At 42.3% G+C, this 19,740-nt stretch overlaps 1 protein-coding gene across 2 annotated transcripts in view; it reads left to right on the forward strand.

Annotated features, from left to right (window-relative positions):
- The window catches only part of ascc3 (activating signal cointegrator 1 complex subunit 3), a 174,477-nt gene that overhangs the window by 68,639 nt on the left and 86,098 nt on the right, over positions 1–19,740 (forward strand). For both annotated transcript variants that reach the window (XM_049027147.1, XM_049027146.1), the window contains exon 11: positions 11,529–11,693. In XM_049027147.1, the coding sequence (XP_048883104.1) occupies positions 11,529–11,693 (165 nt within the window). The remainder of the gene's footprint in view (positions 1–11,528; positions 11,694–19,740) is intronic.

A 19,740-nucleotide genomic window follows, 5' to 3' on the forward strand; every position in this document is an offset into this window, starting at 1 on the left:
GTTCTGTGCTGAACTCTGAAGTTGGGAAGCTGTTTTTTTTTTGCTGTTACAGGTCTCTCCTGTTTCGAGGGCAGAGGTAAAGCACTCCTAAGATGTTACCTTGCATTCTTCTCTGTGTTTAATTGTCTTGTCACTTGGGAGACAGTGTGGTTCCCTTTATGCCTGGTACTGCATGGGTTCTTGAGTGCAGAACACTTGATGGGTTCTAGGACACAGAGCATTTGTTGGGGTCCTGCTAAGTCCTTGTCCTACCATTTCTATGACACGCGGATGATAGGTATTGGCCAGGCATCCTTGTGAATCCCTGCCTTGTATTTATCGTCCACTGTGCGAACTGCTGATGGAACAAATGAGGAAAACGGCTGCCTCTCCCGCTCCAGTGAGGTTAATTACACAGCAAGCCGCTGCTTTTGCTGGGGTCTGCCAGGTTTTCTTATTGAGCCCCTCGAGATGTTTATCTATCGATTTGGAAGTCATCTGGAAAAGATCACAGGCGCGGTACTCATTGAGTTCACCCTGGTCCTACTTCTGTTCTCCTGCCCTCGTTTGATTGTGCCCGCCCTCCATGCCCCCAGTTCCCCGCCCCAGCCACGTATCATCATTAGTTCCTGAAAGTCTGCCCCACTCGCACACACAGAGGGGGAGCTCTTTCCCCCTTATTTGCAGTTGCCATGGTAATCGTCCTTGGAATCTAGCATGCCGATATGTTGAATGCATTGCTTTACAAAGCACTCTTTATTGTTGAGTTGGTGCTGGACTTTTCAGACGCATGTCCATTTTTAAATGAAAGGATGCAGAAAAGAGAGAGCCTGCAAACATGGAGCTTCCTATTGAACTTGGTTTGTTCTGCAGCGCGCATGGGACAGTTAGTACAATTATTAGGCTCCAGTCTAGTATAACAATAAATGCACCTTTATTGTATGTCCAACATCAGTGTGTTGGATATATGTTCCTTTTTCAGAAATACATTTTGGAGCAATTCAGGCACTGCCACTTTAGTGTGAAATGAAAGTCATTTGCCGACATGTTGATGGACAAATTCAGCATGTTTTTGTCACTCATTGGTTCATCTTTAAGGCATGTAAGTTAAATTGGAATCAACAGGGCTTGGGAGCACTAGAAAAGACGTGTAAAAATAGCTCTGATCGTTGCTTGTCGCACTGGATTGATGTTGAGTCTACAGCAAAGTGTTCAGGAACTCGCCATTGTGGGTGACTGGGGGTTACTGATGTTAATACCGCTTGGTGTCGTAATGGTCATATTTATACTGAATATTTGAATTTAATTGCCTGTTGTTTTTGCTTCAGCAAATCATTTCTTATAAGTCCTACCCAGATTTTCCTCCATCTCTCACCATCTATTTTTGAAGAAAAAGTGACAGGTGTTGATATAGCAACATGGGGCAATCTTGATATCAACACTGTATTTTAAAGGGATAAATCCGTAGATATGGGAGTCATGTTTTTGTGTGGCAAATAATAAAAAAAAAATCGAAGTAGAAGTGACAGATGGGTTAAAACATTTCACATTTAAGTGTATTTTACCAAACTCATGCAGGCACGTCAGTGCCGGGGCTTTCGACATAAAACAAACTGTATCTGCTAAATGAATTTTCAGGGAGATCAAACAATGGATGGTGATAATCTGTCACATTTCTTTGGCTGTTAAAACTGAGCATTAGAAAGAAACAAATAAATGTAAATTCAAGGTTGTCAGTTTAATTTTCAAATGAACTCTATAAAATGGAGAATGGTTTCATTGTTACTTTATTATGTGCTGTGAATTACCAAGAGAATGACCATATATTGATGCGTATTATATGTAACGGCCTTGAATGAATTGTTCCATGTACATTTCTGGGCAAAAAAATGGGCCAAAGCCAAACTGCACAACTTTAAGCTATGGCCCATTTTTTCGCCCAGGAGTTTACGCTTCTGTGTTTTTTGGGCAATATATTCTGCAACTTGTCTCACTGAATTTCTCTGCGGGGTTCATCTAATCGGTGGCTTTTCTGCAGGAGTGTGTCTTGCAGACTGTTCTCTTCAGTGACACGGAAGTGGACAGGTGTCTGAAATTAAACCAGCTGAAATGGAAACCGAGTTATTAACTGTGTCAGGCCTGTGCTGGGCAGCCCCTAGAAAGCTGCTGTTCCCTTCTGTGCTTGTTAGGGGTGCTGTATGCTCCTTTAGAGGGATCAGCATTACTTTTATGTTACTGTAACGTTATCGTGATGTTTTAGCACATGGTCCATTGGCTTGGAGTCGCATAGTCAATGCAGACAAGCTGGAAAAGTAGCTTTCAGTGGTGAGAAAGAGAGAGGAATTTATATTTGAAAAGAGGACAACCGTGGGTCCATCGCCAAAGCCATCTATTAAAATTCACATTTTTATCAGGTTGAAAGCAGAAAAGAGGGGAAAGATGAGTGTGTTCGGCGCTTTTTCCATTGCAGTGACTCTCAAAGTTATTTATTAGTTTTCAGGAGTTCACATACTGCCAGTTGAGCAAAGTCCAGAAATTATTCAGTCCTTAACCAACTCCAGGGGGCAGAACAAAGGGCAGCGCCTGTATTTCAGATATTAACCAGAATTTAATGTCCTTCACACTTATGTGTCTGTTTTTAGCAGTAAATGTCCTGATACATGTGCATACATTTTGCAAATGTTTTACTGCCAGATAATTCTTTAAAAAGAAAAAAAAAAGCAATTAACTTAATGCGTTATATAGATATACAAATGCTGTTTGCCTTTAACGGCTCTGTACTCTTGGACGACGCATTCATATTTAATTTGCCATGACTGTAAATGTGAAAAATGTCCATATATTCAGGGATAGTGATTCCACATCTGGTGTTTTGTTGTGTATTTCTGCACATGTGCTATCAGTGGTGAGCTGAGGATGTCCGGCCTGAAACCCCCACTCTAGCGTCGCTGTGACAGACAGCTGCCTCCGTCTGCCAGCCCGACTCTCCCCTGCACCCCTCCGCCCCTTATTGTTTGCACCATTGCCTGTGTTTTTATGTACCAGGATCATAAATAAGACAAAAGGAAAAAGGGCTGTGTAGTTCTCAGTCTGCTGACCCCTGCGTCTGACCCTTATCTGCGGCTATTCAGATGGACTGTGCAATTAAATCCATCATGAGGCAAATTGCTAAGATAACCCACCTCTGCAATATCGCCGTTACTATCGGCGGTATTGCTGTGCGTGCAGAGTTTGCATGTGCATCAATTTCCCTTTGTGAGGCTCTATGGTGAAATGGACGCGGCTTACTGGGTGCAGATATGAATCCCCGATGTTATCTTTGCTTTCATGATGGTCTGACTTTTGCCGCCCATGTTTGAGTCTTATTGCACGTTACTGCTTCTCTGTTGTCGCAAAGCAAGAAGATCCTTGTGAAGTGCAGCTGGCTTCCTTTTCTTCCATAACATATCCATGCACTATTAAGCTTTTGAACAAACTATTTTGTCCATTTAAGATGTGGGGGTTCCATCAGGGTTTCATTGGGGTATAGTGCTATGCACTGAGAACAGGTGTCTCCAAATAATGTTGCAAATTATAACAAAAAAGTTGGCATGCTGTGTAAAATATAAATAAAAACAAAATGCAATGATCTGCAAATCATATAAATTTATATTTGAATGAAAATGGAACAAAGACAACATATCAAATGTTGAAACTGAGAAATTTTATTGTTTTATGACAAATATATGCTCAGCTTGCTTTTGATGCCAGCAACACGTTTCAATTATTGGAACAGGGGCAACAAAAGACTGGAAAAGTTGTGTGATATTAAAACAAAACACCTGGTTGAATATCTCACAACTAATTAGGTTAATTGGCAACATGTGAGTAAGATGATTGGGTGTAACTCCCAGATATTTGGTAAATAGTGGGCAAATAGTGCAACAATTTAAGAATAATGTTCCTCAACGTAATATTGCAAAGAATTTAATATCATTAAAAGTTTCAGAGAATCCGGAGAAATCTCTGTACACAAGGGACAGTCCAAAAACCGATATTGGATAGTCATGATCATCGGGTCCACAAGTGGCACTCCATTAAAAACAGACATGATCCTGTAGCAGAAATCACTGCATGGGCTCAGGAACACTTCTGACAACCATTGTCTGTGAACACAGTCGCTGCATCCACAAATGCAGGATGAATCTCTACCATGCAAAGGAGAAACCACATCTAAACATGATCCAGAAACGCTGCCGACTTCTCTGGGCCCGAGCTCATTTAAGATGGACTGAGGCAAAATGGAAAAGTGTCCGGTGGTCTGACAAATCAAAATTTCAAATTCTTTTTGGAAATCATGGACACCATGTCCTCCGGGCTAAAGATGAGAGCGACAATCCAGCTTGTTATCAGCGGACAGTTCAAAAGGCAGCATCCGTGATGTATGGGGGGGCATTAGAGCCCAAGGCTTGGGTAGTTGCACATCTGTGACGGCACCATTAATGCTGAACGATATAAACTGGATTTTGGAGCATGTGCTACCATCCAGGCATAATCTTTTTCAGAAAAGCCCTTGTATATTTCAGCAAGTCAATGCCAGTCTCCAGTAGTCCAGAGCTGTCGCCCATTGTTACGAAACAAAAAAATACGACAAAGGAGACCCCAAACTGTTGAGCAGATGAAATCCAATATCAGGTAAGAGTGGGACAACCTTTCACTTTTAAAACTCCAGCAACTGGTCTCCTCAGCTTATAAAAAGAGTGTTGGTAAAAGAAGTGATGAAGACAGTGGTAAACATCCCCCTGTCCCAACTTTTTTTGAAAAATGTTGCTGGCATCGATTTCAATTTGAGCATATATCTGTCATAAAACAATAACATTTCTCAATTTCAACATTCAATATGTTCTTTTTTGTTCTATTTTCAATTAAATATGGGTTCATATGTTTTGTAAATCATTGCATTCTGTTTTTCCTTTTTTGAAATTGGATTATATATGTGCAGTTACTATTGACTTGCCTCCTGTTGTTCTGGTAGCAGTATGCCCCTATATGGAGTGTACATATTTATTTTCAGTGACTCTTTACATGTTGATGTACATCCATTTTGTCATTGTCCCTTTTGAGTAAGCAACTGTCCTGGGTTGTGCCGTATTGGGGACATAGTCTTGAACCTTATACCCCAAAAAGGAGTAACTAGTCGGCCTGCATTTTGAGGATCATCTCTATGGTGGTTTTCCAGCAGACTTTGGGGCATTATCCTCCTTTGAGCTGTACAAACAGCTCCTGCTAGATTCCCGAGGACGCGCGTCCTTCTTATGTGCTGTCATGATGGGATAAGGACCAAATGGGAATTGTGTTGGGGGAAATTAGGATTCCTGTCTTCAAAACAGTTGGGAAAGAAAGAGCAAGAATCTGCCTGGTGAAAATGAGAAATGGTGATTCGAATGGAGATTGTGGAGCTTAATGAGCTGGGAAAGGTTGGTAATTTATGTTGCTGGAAGTTAATTTTCCTTATCTAGAATTTGACATTAAACATAAAGTTGCGAGAACTTCAAGTGACGTGATGTGAAAGGAACATTGGCCATTGTAAACTTTAAATAATGGGGCATCATGTAAGAACTGCTAATGACAGAGCTGAATTTATGGGCTAAAAACTGGCATGAGCTTTAACGGTATGGTGGTGGAAATGGCCTCCATTGCTGCGTGTATTCAATTACCCGTTTGCTTTTAAGACCGAATTATCCTTTGGTGATTGTTTTCTGCTGGTAAATTTAGAATTTTCATAACCAAAACATACATTATTATTACAGAAGCATGTCTTGATGAAGAAATCATTGTTTTAAATGATGATTTAAAAAATCTGCTTCCCTTTTAAACAATTTTTATGTGGCTCCCCCTTTCATTACTGGGCTATTTTTATCCTGGAAATGTGCCATTTCAAATTATCGTTTAATACCCTCAGCAAGATTTTCAGACTTAAGCTTGATCTGCAGTCATTTGATCCTGCGGTTTGACTTGGGTGTAATGCGATTGCTTTTGTCCTGAAATTATGCTGCGTCCCCAGGTGCTGATTAGTCCTGCATTATTATTTACTTCTTATTTTTTGATCCTGTGGTGGGGATCAGTCCAGAGGTGGTGAATAATTTTGAACTGGTGAACAGTAGGTTCTGCAAAGGGCTCTTTAGGCTCTGAGCAGCACTGCTATAAGCAAATGGTGCATGAGCAGCATGTGCTGCCCTTTGCACTTCATTAGTGAACATCAGCAACAAGCCGCTTAATTAGCACCATGAGTGACACCAAGAGATCTTGACCTATACAAGTTCATCTCTTTTAATTGGACGCTTGCATGAGCTCGTTGGGCTGCAGTTGCTGCGCTGCTTCTAACACGACGGAAACATTGCATTTAAAAATAATTTGAGTCAGTTCCATAAAAATAATTTACTGGTGTGAAAACGATTTAACGTGGACAATGGTGAATTTCTCCCAGTATTTGTGGCATCTGCTGTGCGAAAAAAAACACACCTCCTTAGTTATCGTGATAATTGTTTTGGACAGTTGGAACAGTTGTTGCTAGGCTTTCCAGCAGATCGCGGTCCAGGGGTTCAAAGGCACGGTAAAGGCCGGCATTAGCGGAGGCCATGTGTCACTGGGTGGGATGTTTTTTCCCGGGCCTGGGGCAGTTAACATGCTGCCCACCTTGTTCTCACACAAAGCCTTCCATCTTATGCCCCCCTATCAGAACGTCTTGAGGTGGGCCTGTTCTTATGAATTTTCACATACCTCGTTAGTCAGTAATGGAGACACATGCCCAGAGGCAGGCTGTTCTAACCCACACAACAAGCAGGATTTTTGTATAATTTCTGATTAAGTCTAGAAACTTTCCCTTTGTATACTGTAATCGCGGCTCCCTGTTCCACTTTAAACACTGGCAGGGATGCATAGTGGTGTTTGTCACCCACACGCTTTTGATAGTTCTTGAGAAGCAAGTTAGCATTGTGTGTTCGCTCTCACCAGCATTGCCTTGACAAGCCTGGACAGTGAGCACCCTCTCTATGGCGACTGCAGTCACCATGGTAACTGGAGACAAAACAAAATGGTGACACACACGGGCACACCACCGACGGCACCGTCTGCTCACAAAACATCCAGTGCCCCACCCCCTCGTCTCGCATCGTCAAGGAAGGTGGTAAATATTTCCTTGTTTTCTAATGGCAAAGTGAACAAGTGGGTGCCCTGGGCAGTGCCCCCCAAACAGACGAAGGCAGGGTAATTATGCGATAAGTTGTGGGGCGGGGGAGATGTCGTCAGAGCGGGCTGTTAAGGCTCTGTTAGGCGTTCTGCATGGCTGGACACATTACTGCCCCCGCTTTCCTGACGGTGTTCGTTCCATTTTTCCTTTTCCTCTGCGTATTATGATGGGGTTTTCTCTCTTTTGCCAGCTGCCTCAGTGCTGGCGGGGGGGTTGGGTGGGTGATTTCCGTTTCCTTGCCACTAAACCCTTTTATGCCAAATTCCATGGTAGGGCATTCAGACTGAGGCCTTCAGCAGTTCCAAGAATCAGAAAAACCTGCACATATTAACATTATTATTATTATTATTATCATTGTCATTACCCCACCCCCCTTATGCAGTACTATAAAGTATGAGGGCAGTCACCTTCTAAAACCACACATCCTAGCATGAAGAACAGAGTGAAAATCTTGCCCGGCCGAATAAAAGGAAAGCTATTGTGGTTCCTGTAACATTGTTTTTGGTGATTAATGGGGGCACTTTGGCCTGGTACCAGCATGCCGGGGCTTCCATTTAGATTAGCAGCAGCCTAATTAACATTGCGCGCTTATTTTCCATAAAAGTGCTGGTCTCTAATGGGCGCTGCAGATTGATTTAAATGCAAACTAGAGAGGATTTAATGAACTGCTTTTACTGAGGAGGTTTGAGAGGAATTTTCCCACTCACAAGACAGGTGGGAGAACAGCACTCCGACAATTAATTATTCAATGCTGTGTTTTTCTTCTAAAACACTGCTTAATTGCAGTAAAATAACAACACTTAGAGAGCAGGTAGCTCTCTGTAAAAGAGCATGCAATTTAGGAAGAGGGGAGTAAGGGGAGCTGTTAATAATACAGAGGGGGAGAGAAGCCTCAATAAAGTGGGAGGCAAAATGTATATTCATTTATGGAAAATTGTTTTCAAGCTACATACTGGTGAGGTGGGAAGCAAAAACAAAGATAAAATTGGGGTGTGGGAGTGTCAGAGCGGAGGAAAAGAGGGCAGTGTAGATAGACATATGTACGTTATTGAAATTTGGTTGCATACAGCAGCAAATGGATACAAAGTACAAATGGCAATGCAATGTGGGTGCGGGATTGTGCAAAAAATATATAGCGGTATACACACAATGTACTTAAAATGTATAGTTATGTACAGGGATTGACATAACTAGTACGCAAGTACGCATTCACCTTTAAAAGCGATACGTGCAGCAGTCGATTAATGTAATAGCACAAATGCGTACTTATTTATGTGCATTTGCACCAATATGACAGGTAATTACCGTGCATTTTAACCTGTATACCGCAATTGAAGTACAAATTAGCATATAAAGCTTAAAATGCACGATAATTTCTTGTTATATCGGCACAAAACACGTAGGCATTCACGCTGTTACAACAGTCGATTACTGCATGTATCACTTTTAAAGGTGAATGTGTACCTGCATACCAGTTATGTCAATCCCTGTTTATGTAGGTTGTCTTGGGTGATGTGTTTCTTGCTTGAATTCTGTTCTGGTGTGTGTTATGGGTGGGGTAAGGAGTGGTGTTAGCTGATTGTACTGGAAGTCACTCGGATCATGAATCAGGGCAGTCATTTTAGGGTGTTAGTGTGACTATACAAATGCATGGACAGGATGGAAGACACACCTCCCACGCTAAGATATTCTGCAAAAATTGTTTTAAGTCAACCTGTTGTGCTAAATCGAGCAGCTTTTGGATAGATCTAAACCCTGGAAAAATATGAATAAAATAAAAATGTCTCAACCTGACTGCCTCAGAAAGGTGGTGCTTAGTGGTGTCAACATGACCCGCCTTAGAAAGATGGTGTCCAGTTGCGTAAACGTGACCTGATTCGGAATTGTGGTGTTCAGGGGCATTGATGTGACCTGCCTCAGAAAAGTGCTGCTCAATAGTGCTGATGTGACCTGCCAAAAAGATAGTGATGATGTCATTTGTTTGAGAATGTTTGTATTTGCTAGTGTTGGCCCTGTCTCAGAAATATGTCCATCATTTTCATCATTCTCAGTGGGGGAATCTACACTGGGGAGCAAATTCCATTTTATTTTATTTTTATTAACAAATTTTGATGCTAAGAAGGCATCTTGAATGTTCTTTCCCGTGTCTATTGTGATTCTATATTCACAAATGGGAGCTCTGTCTAAGCTTCATAGAGAATGATTATGTGCTTTATAATGCACTGGGAATTTCAAGCACATTTAGTTTAGCTACACCAGTCTGCATTTCTCTTCATGGCTGTCTGTTTCCATGTGAGAGCACTTTTATTTTAATAACAGCAGGAGTCAGAAGATGAGTAAAAGATAAAGCTAAGCTCTGAGTAATGTGGATCCTGACAGGAGGTGTCTGCGACCTGTCAGCTTCCAGGAGCCCTGGGCTATTGGTTCACCGGCTCACTCACCCTTGGGTTTAGTGGCAAGGAAACGGAAATCACCGCCCCCCCCCCCCCCCCCCCCCCCCGCCGCCCCCACCACCACCAACAGCAGAAGGAGGCAGTGGTACTCAAGCTATCTACAGACTAAAATAAATACATAAGGTGTACGTTGGTTTTCTTTCGCCATCTAAACACTTCTCTTCTAAAACCAGCTGCACACATCTGGATGCAAACCTGCTGTATCTCAGTAACCTATTCTGAAGTATAATGTTGTGTTAATATCCAGTGTAATTTGGTTGCCTGTAAAATAGTGGGACAATTTACAAGTTACACTTGAAGGAAACCCATACGGTGTCTGTTCAGATCATCTTAACAAGGCACAACTTACAAGTTCATAGGAACTATAACATAATTCCCCTCTTGGGAATATTGTGCTACATCTCTTCACTGACAATGGCGTCTTTTGCATCATCTTTGTGCAGAATGAAGAAATGGTGCTGTCACTCCTGTTATATCAGGAATATCATTGATGCTGACTATGAACCCATTTTCAAAATGGTGATGTGTGTCGTGTGGGTGATATGCCCATGACGATGCGTCTTCACGTGTGCCGAGTGAATGTCCACACGTGTGTGTCTCTCTTCTTACTTATGTTCTCTCACATTCCTCCGTGCACATTTGTTTTTTTTTTTTATTGTTTTTTTTTTAATTGTTTTTTTTTTTTTCTAATTCTGTTATTTGATTTGTGTGTTTTGACTTGTGTCTTTGTGCTCGTGAATGTGTTTCCTTGTGTGCAGGGCTGGGTTGGGGTCCCCCTGCTCTCTTGGCCACATATTTGGCACTTGCAAAAAAAAAAAAAAAAAAAGCCTTAGGAGCAGATTGAATCACCCAGCCAGCTTTCCATGCTAATGTGGGGAATGTCATCTCCAACACTCTGCTTTCTATTAGAGCAGAGAGATGAGCGGTGAGCGCGGGACCCCGGGATCGATCTTGTCTGTGTGTGCTGTGATCAGAGTGTGAATGGATGCCACTCATGGTGCTCGGTGCGGCTTGCTGAATCTCACTCGCCGAGCGCCGTTTTCCCACTCAACAGAAACGTGGTGACAAAATGGCCACACGGGGAACCATCGATACAACAAAGGCATCCCGTGCACGTAGGTCTGGGGCACACTGTTGTCAGTGTTCTGGGGCTTCTTTAAAAATAGATATTTGTTTATTTCTAAAGAGAAAATAAAGGCGTGCCTAGGGAGGCCATGAGTGACATGTTAAGCGACAGGAAGTAGGAAGCCGTGATTGTTAAACCCCCATTTTAGGTGACACTTCCTGGATCTTCGGACAAACACTCTAAGCGGCACGTTGTGTAACGACGAGCAGGAAATAAAGCACTGCTCATGCAGGGAGTCCTCATCCTGACAGGTGACAGGGATTCTTACGGTTTGGCATCGATTCTGCTGCCTGATTCATTAACAGTCGGAGTTTTGTTTTCAGCTGGTGGAACACTGGAGTTTGTGAGCTTATCCTGAGGCTTGCAAGCATCCTTATTTTAGACCGTCTGGTGTGACAATCCTTATTTTTCTGTCTTACCGCTGTGAGAATCCTCATTTTCTGTCTTTGTGAACATTGACAGGATCCCGATTTGTGTTTTTCCCTGGAAACCGTGGAAATTCTGATTTTAATCTGATTTAACAGACAAGAGTCCCAGTTTTAGCCTATCAGAAGACAGCATCCTAATTAGTCTCTAGGAACTGTGAGAATTTGGATATAACTTTTTGCGGTAGATAATTCTAATTTAAGCATGTGCTATGTATGTTCCACTGAACATTGTTGCGCATTGTCAGTCTGTGTTTGAATGTGCCGTGTTACATGTCAGTGTCATGTGTGACATTCTCTTCCCTGGTTTCTTATAGATGCTGGTGACAACCCCTGAGAAATGGGACGTCGTGACCAGGAAGAGCGTGGGGGATGTCGCCCTCTCCCAGATCGTGCGACTGCTGATCCTTGATGAAGTGCATCTTCTTCATGAGGATCGTGGGCCTGTGTTGGAGAGCCTGGTGGCCCGAACTCTACGCCAGGTAAGACCCCCATCTCCCCTGTCTTCTCAGTTATGCTTTTACACTGATGTAGTGACTATGGAAGTTCTGAGTGTTGCATCATTTCTACTTAAGATTATGTGCTTGTGTATTAATTCAGGAAAGCCAGCATTAGCCTAGGTCATTAACCAACACCGTCACTTAGATGTGCTCCACCAGTGTGATGTAAACATCTTCTTTCTTATCCGTGAAAAAAAAAGAAAAAGAAAATTCTTTTGCTCAATCCCAGGGTTCCCTATAATCCAGTGTCCCATTTCTCAGTCCTGAACCAGCTATCTGAGTTGCATGTCTTGCTCTCCTACTTTGAAATATCCTGCACAGAATCCTGGCCAGCATTTTGAATTGTATCTGAGTTCTGTGGCTTTTACTCGGCCGCCGTTTTGAGGCAGGAGACACTTTGCAGTTTTGAAATTCTCAAGTTGAGATTCACGGATAAAACATCCGCACCAGTCTGCTTCTAATGCAATTTAGCAAAATGGTAATCGAATATTTTGTGATTTTTTATTTTTTTGTCTTTAGACTTATAATGTCCATTCATAGCAAAGTACAACAGATATTTTCTTGATAGTAACATTATTTAATGGGCGGATATGAGTTATTGGCTTCCTGCCCTGTTTGTGTCTATGGATCTTAAGTGTCCATTTATAATCAATCTGAAGGACATAATGCAGAAGTTTGCATGGCTGTCCTAGAAAATGTAATTCACTATTAGTTAACAGTGAAATATGGTTAGTCCCTTTGATTTTTGGTTATCCAGCCGTGTTTTGGCTTAGCTATTTGCCTCAGCTTGGAGCACCATCCTTGGCTCCTTATGGCCTGTGCAGGGCAGCCTCCAGGTGAAATGTGCAGGCGGGGGCCACTGTGCCACAGCTGCTGGCTTTTACTATGTGGCCTGACAGTGATTGACACGGCTTCGTGCGGGAACCGGGCCAGGCGTTTCGGGGTATTACTGTGATTATGCAAATCTCGGCCAGCAGGGGGACCACCGTGCAGCTGTTCTTGAGCCACCTCTCAACGCTTCTGTCAGGTGCCTGTCTGACAGGCAGGGAGTTTAATAAATACCAAACTGCAGCTTCTTTGGGGGAGAGCGAGTTTGGGTTCCCAGCCACAGCATGTGTCTCTTACGCACACGTGCACTTTCCTGCATCAGCCCTCTCACACATCCACGTGCCTCGCCCATGCATGCGCCCAGGGCACCAGTGTTCGTTTGCAGCTGCCTGTTGCTGGTCTTTGATTGGCTTTTTATCTGAAGTGTCACAATTAATGGAAGAATGAGCGACAGCTTTTATCACTGCCGATTATAGGCATCACTGTTCATAATAAACACTGGCGAGCCGTAGCAGCCTGCCCAACCTTCATTTTTGCCAGCCTTGCGACTCTGGGAGCTGTGGGCATGCGACACGGGCGTCTCTGGGAGCTGTGGGCATGCGACACGGGCGTCTCTGGGAGCTGTGGGCATGCGACGCGGGCGTCTCTGGGAGCTGTGGGCATGCGACGCGGGCTCACCTCTGGTTCAGATGAAGATAATGGGTCATACCTGGTAGCCATTTTCTCTCTCATGCCCTTGAAAACTAAACTGAATAGCAGCATTGACCCCCCCCCCCCCACCCCCACCCCAAACACACAGAGCTCACATCACATTAGTGCTTAACATATGAGGCTTTTGTGATCTTCTTAGCTTGCATTCTACGGACGCCACTGAGCAGTATTACAGAGAGGGGAGACCAGGAGGAACGGGGACAGGAGCAAGGGAGGTGAAAGGGATGGAGGAGTCTTTGTTCGACGGGAGGACCTTTTACCGGGGTTAACTGGCATGTAATGGGAATGCAGCAGAGACGTGTGACCGCTGTTTACTCAGTTCACAGCCTATTTGCTTGAAGCTTTAACTGATACCGCTTCCACAGGGCTGAGTCAGTGCATTTTACACTCCAGGGAGAAGCAGAGACGGCAGGCAGCAGGATTCACTGAGATGCAGACAAACGTGTGTTACAGGAAGCTGCTGTTTATCTAATCGGCCCTAAACAATATATATTATGAATTCTTACCATGGTTAATTAAATCTTTTAGTTAGAAATTTTTTATATCATTTATATAATATTTTGGTTTGATATATGCTGATGGGATTGAGGTAGCTACCTAGCTTTGGTTGTTTTTAAATGATGGTATGGATGCAGGGTCATATGTACAGATGTGCTGTGTATATATAATGTATTTAACAAAGAAATGCCTCTTCGAAAGTGTGACGGCCATGCAGAAGGACACTGTAGTATGACTTTGTGTCACCCCCTAACAGCGATAGCGCGCATGAGGCACTGCTGGGATTTACCGGAGTGTGTCATGGACACTTTCATAGCTGTGTTCAAGAAATAGCTTTCTAAAAATGTTCTGGTCAGTGTGTCCCCATCTCCAGGTGTCCAGGCATTCTCCCAAACCCAGTCATCCTGTACACTTGGTGCAGAAATCAGCTCTTGTTTGGTTTTATTAGAAATTATGGTGTTATTTTAACATTTAGCATTCATTTAACATTAATTTTTTTAGCAGAAAATGTTCTCCAAAGCCAAGTACTGCATAGAAACCAGGGGCAACTGGGGGTTATGGGCCTTGCTGTAGGGCCCAATCGGGGATTAGGGGCCTTGCTGAAGGGTCCAATCAGGGTTAAGGGCCTTGCTGAAGGGTCCAATCGGGGGCTAGGGTCCTTGCTGTAGGGCCCAATCGGGGATTAGGGACCTTACTGAAGGGTCCAATCAGGGTTAAGGGCCTTGCTGTAGGGTCCAATTGGGGGTTAGGGGCCTTGCTGATGGGTCCAATCGGGGGTTAGGGGCCTTGCTGATGGGTCCAATCGGGGGTTAGAGGCCTTGCTGAAGGGCCTTGCTGAAGGGCCTACTCTGTCCATTTGAAATGGTGACTTTGACAGGCATAGTATCCTAATGCACAGACCTCTAAGTAAAATATAATTTTTATTGAATACAAAATATTTTTATAAATATTGCTTTTACATGTTGCTTTTTTCATTTAATTTTAAATTAATTATAAATATATTTAATGAGTAAAAATATGCTTTGCAAATATGGAATAGAATCATTACTACCAAATTTCCAGGAATATGAAGGATACCCACTTTATGTAAAGTTGTATACAGAGAAAAAAATAATTGGAATAAGGCTGCACAATTACTCTCGATACACAGCTCTATCTCATTTCTAATTTACAACTGTTCTTCTCCACTGTATTATATCAGCTGGATCAAAACAAGTGCTTCTGCTGTCTCAAGCATCCCGTAATTCAATATTCTTTTTAAAGGGCACTTTTCCACCGCACCAGGTACCTTACTTTTGGTACTTCAAGAAAGTACCAAAAGTGCAGTACTTCAAGGTGTTCGTTTTCCACTGCTGTAAAAACTGGTACGAGCACTGAATCACAGCACGAGGTGTGTATTTTATACTAAATAAAAAAAATTGCTGTATATTATAGGGCTGGACAATGTGCAATATTAATACCAAAATCGCATGTTATTCACATCCAATTCTTACATCGCTTATCAACTATATTAAAATAAGGCTTTTCCTGACTTTCAATTCTGTATGGACGTTATAGTGCAGAGGGTTAAAGTTTCGCTAAAATATTTTTACTGTTACCCTGTCATAGGGAGAAAAAAAAACTTAGCAAGCTTTGCAATTTTAATTATTCCTTTTCATACTTATCTAGTATTTGTTTAAATCAGTTTAAAGGTTACCTTCCCTGTTTTTACATGAGCGCTGCATGCAGTCTTCAACACAGTCATATTTATTTTCATCCTAATTCACTCTGAGATAGGTTTTTGAGAAATGTATGCTGAACTTCTTTTTTGTTTTATAAATACCCCAATATGTATTACAACAAAATCACACTGCAATACTGAAATTTTCCAGTGCCGTGTTGTCATAGTATATTATACAAAATACTTTATTTCTTTGTATGCTATCCTGATCTGTTTCTTCTGACCAGATCGCAGTTAAAGCTTGGATCACTTCATTTGTCCATCCATTATTATTATTATTATTATTTTTGGTTCATCGTTGGTTTAACGTTTATCGTTGTTTTCTGAGTTTGCAACTTATTTAAAGATGGCAGTTGTATTGCGTTTCGTAGGCAGGTTATTTGCATAACCAATCGACAAAGAAAGTATTTCAAGTCCCACCCCAAAGTACCAAAAAACTACCCCATTGACACTTTTGTTCCTGGAACTTTTGCCATGGCTGTTTTGGTTACCCTAATCTACTGGCCAATGAGCATTTCCTTTCTCTTGTCAGAAGTTGATATGCCGGTATTTGATCAATCATATGTTTGGCACAGTCATGTTTTGTTGTGTTTCCTTATGCACTTTAATCAGTGTAATACATGTTTATATTTAGGTAGAAAAAAATTGTTACAGAGAATTGCAATCTCAATGTTAAGTAAAAGAATTGCGATTCGTGTTTTTTTTTCTTTCAGAATTTCGCAGCCCTGCTGTGGAAATGGCACACATGTAACACAATATACTAATGTTAGGACAGTTTTAAATGTCATCAAATATAGATGTAGAGATTAAACCTGTTGTAAAGAACAACTCTCAGTGAAAAACAACTTGCTTTGCTTAGCCCATAAACCTCTCTGAGAATTCTAGAACCTCATCATCCAATAGAATGTTTATCAAACTAATCCAGGGATCGCCGCCCTCAGTGTGTGTGGTAACTGATGTGGTTACGTTTGTGTTCCACAGCAGCATTGTGAAACTGGTGGCTGGTCTTTTTTTTCCCCTCAATGGTGGTACATATTCATCTATGAATCAATACAGGCCAGAAAGGCAGGCGAGCCTATTGATCCAGTCAATTACCTAATTTAGCTCAAACAGAATCTGTCTATAGCAGTAAAATAATCACACAGCAACACACATCAGTACACTACACACAGGAAATTCAACTAATGCACGCTGAAAAGCGCCATACTAAATAATAATCCAAGAAACTAAATATATATCTGTCTGATCTCTACACATACTGAAATACACAAAAATTAGAATTGACTCTCCCCAGTAGACCCTGGACACACTGTAGGGCTCATGTCTGTCAGCTGGTCTGTGAGCTCCCGGTGTCATCTGGAGGAGTTGAGGAGGCAGCTGGGGGAGGGAGGTCTGGGTGCCACTGCTCAGGCTGCTTTCCTCGAGACCTTACCCTAGATAAGTGACTGGATGGATGGATGGATGGATGGATGGATGACACCAAACACTTCTTCAACTCATGGTCAAATTATATTACTAATGTGGGCCTAGTAAACCATTTACCTAATAAATCATTCATCGGTTCATTATTTTTCAGCTCCTCTTAAAAGCAATTTCAGTGCAGTGTTAAATTTTACCACCAGTGCCAGATTTTGATAAATCTGTATAATATATCGCTCCTATTGGTATGTAATTTCACCCTCATGAATTTTCAATGGTAAGTTATGATTTTGAGTCATATTTCCTTAAATCTGTGTTGTGAAAATATTGGTGAAAGAAACTCTCATTTTCACTCAGCCACGAACACTGTGATGTATTATGGCAGTGTTTCTCACCCCAGTCCTCTGGGACCCCCAGGCAGTCAACATTTTTGCTCCCTCCCAGCTCCCAGCACACCTGAACCAAACAGTCAAGAACACTAAATCTCTAGCACAGGTGTGGAGGGAGCTCAAACAAGGAGCATCTGGGGGTCCCCGAGGATTAAATTATGGGTTTGAATGGAAACTGTGAAACGAGTATCACTGTGCAGGGAGCCAGTCTTTCATATGTCTCCATGTGTGATCCGGGGTTGGGGCCATTCCGGAATGCATTCAATTCCAGTCCAAATCCGGAAGTGGAACTGGAGTTGGGATTGTAAGATAAAACTTTATGGAACAGTATTGGAATTGAATTCGAATTTCAGGGAGATTTAAGTTCTAACTCCAGTTTGATTGGAATTAATGAATGCATTCCGAAATGTGTGAACCCATGTAATGGATAATGCATTGTGGAGGTATTTGCATTGGTGCAGCCGTTTTACCTTAATCCCGATATTCTCCAGAGAGTCAGGGGACTTAACATACCTCCTATTAGCATGTGACAATACAGGAAGGAACACCCATCCATCCATTTTCCAAACCTGCTTTTTATGTACAGGGTCCAGAGCTGATCCCAGAAGCATAAGAACATAAGAACTATACAAACGAGAGGAGGCCATTCGGCCCATCAAGCTCGCTTGGGGAGAACTTAACTAATAGCTCAGAGTCGTTAAAATCTTATCTAACTCTGATTTAAAGGAATCCAAGGATTCAGCTTGCAAGGTAGGGAGAACATGCAAACTCCACATGCATGGAGCCTGGGGCAGAGACTTGAACCCGAGCTCCATAGCTGTTGGGCTAACCACTGAGCCGGCCATTCTGCCCAGGTGGAATATGTAAATTATAATATTAATACTTGATAGTCATGTAGAGTACCATCTTACCTAATCGTTCAGTCTTACCCAATCAGAATGTCCATTTGCATTTGGTCATGTTTTATTACCCATCAACCATGGCCTGATTGGCGCACTTGCAACTGCAGTCAGTGACACTATCACTCCCAACTACAGTGCCACACAAGGGCCACAGTCCTATATAATAAGACTGGACTCATTAGTAGAGTGATGAAAAGTGTCTTTGAGTGTTTGACTACATGGTCAATGCTTATACTACCATCTAATTTGGATTAAATTGCTGAGAAAACATTTCTTCTTGAAAAATAAAATATTGACTTTGGTTTTTCTTGCCAAAGGGTATTTATGTATCTTTGTAAAGAGAAGCATAAGCTTGCAGAAAGTGTTCTTGGGTCTCTAGTGCTGGATTTCATTGGGCATTGTGAGTCTCTGGGATGACCGTGCCATCTAAAATGTTTCATGGCAGCTTTACACTCAAATATCTTCCTATGAATGTTGCTTAAATTGTTGTCGTACCACAACATGTTTGTTCAGCAGCTTTGCAATGGACAAAATCATGTGCTCTTCCCCCCCACAACTGCCATGATTTGGCTATGAAAAAATCCATATGTGGTACAATTATAGAAATGATTTTGTTTCAACCTTTGTTTGAGCTTTTCGCCCCAGCAAACTAAACCGAAGAACTCAATCTTTAGCTCTTGAGAAGGATCTCTATATTTTTGCAGTACATACAGTACCTGAGTATGAATAAATGTAGGCTGTGTCTGACAGAAAGGATAAAAACGGATCCTTCTGCGATAATTACCCGTTCTCTTTAGCTGTGAACCAGCTCTCAGCTCCTGCACTTACGTAAAGGCACAGCAAGGTTGTCCAGGGGCACACTCCCCTCCAAACTGGTTTATCCTTGCAGTTTCCTACACAGAGTCAGATCACAAAAGTTACCTGTTGTCTGCTGTCATAACATCAAGGTGGAATCGTGTAGACCAAGACAAAATGGCCCCCAGCAGAATTACGTGGTCATCCTGCAAAATAGGGACTGAGATATTATGGGACTGCCGGCATTTGTCTTGGGAGGATCCTTTTGGAGGAGAGTTTCTGTTGGCAGGAAGAGTGCTAAGTGAGGTCTTGGTCATAAGCCCTGCAGATGTGGGCTCCCATTAATTTTCATTGAAGCTGTCAAGTCACGGTCTATGCATTCGACTAGCGGCCGCCTCCCCTCCCAGTGCGTGCCTGGCTCGCTCCTTTATCCACTATGCACCTGGAGATCAGGCGCCCTGCTCCCATCTCCCTAATTAGACACACCTGACAGATTGTCTTAATTAATACTTGTTAAGAGGCCCTGTGTTATGCTTCTAACGAGGATGTGGCAAGTTAAGAATCTTTTAATAGTATGAATGGAGGAATCACCTGCTGTAAATGAGGTACCGCAATATGATTTACGGTTTTTCCGTCAAATAATATTAATCGGGAAAAGTGTTGGTTTAAATTGCAAAGTGTCCATCAAGGTCTTTGGTCAGCTCCCCCTGCTGTTTGGTGAGCAAAAGTGTGAAAGGATTTGTGAGAATGAGCACAGCCTGTCCGAA

The sequence above is a fragment of the Brienomyrus brachyistius genome, chromosome 9 (genome assembly GCF_023856365.1).
Source record: "Brienomyrus brachyistius isolate T26 chromosome 9, BBRACH_0.4, whole genome shotgun sequence".
NCBI lineage: Eukaryota > Metazoa > Chordata > Actinopteri > Osteoglossiformes > Mormyridae > Brienomyrus > Brienomyrus brachyistius.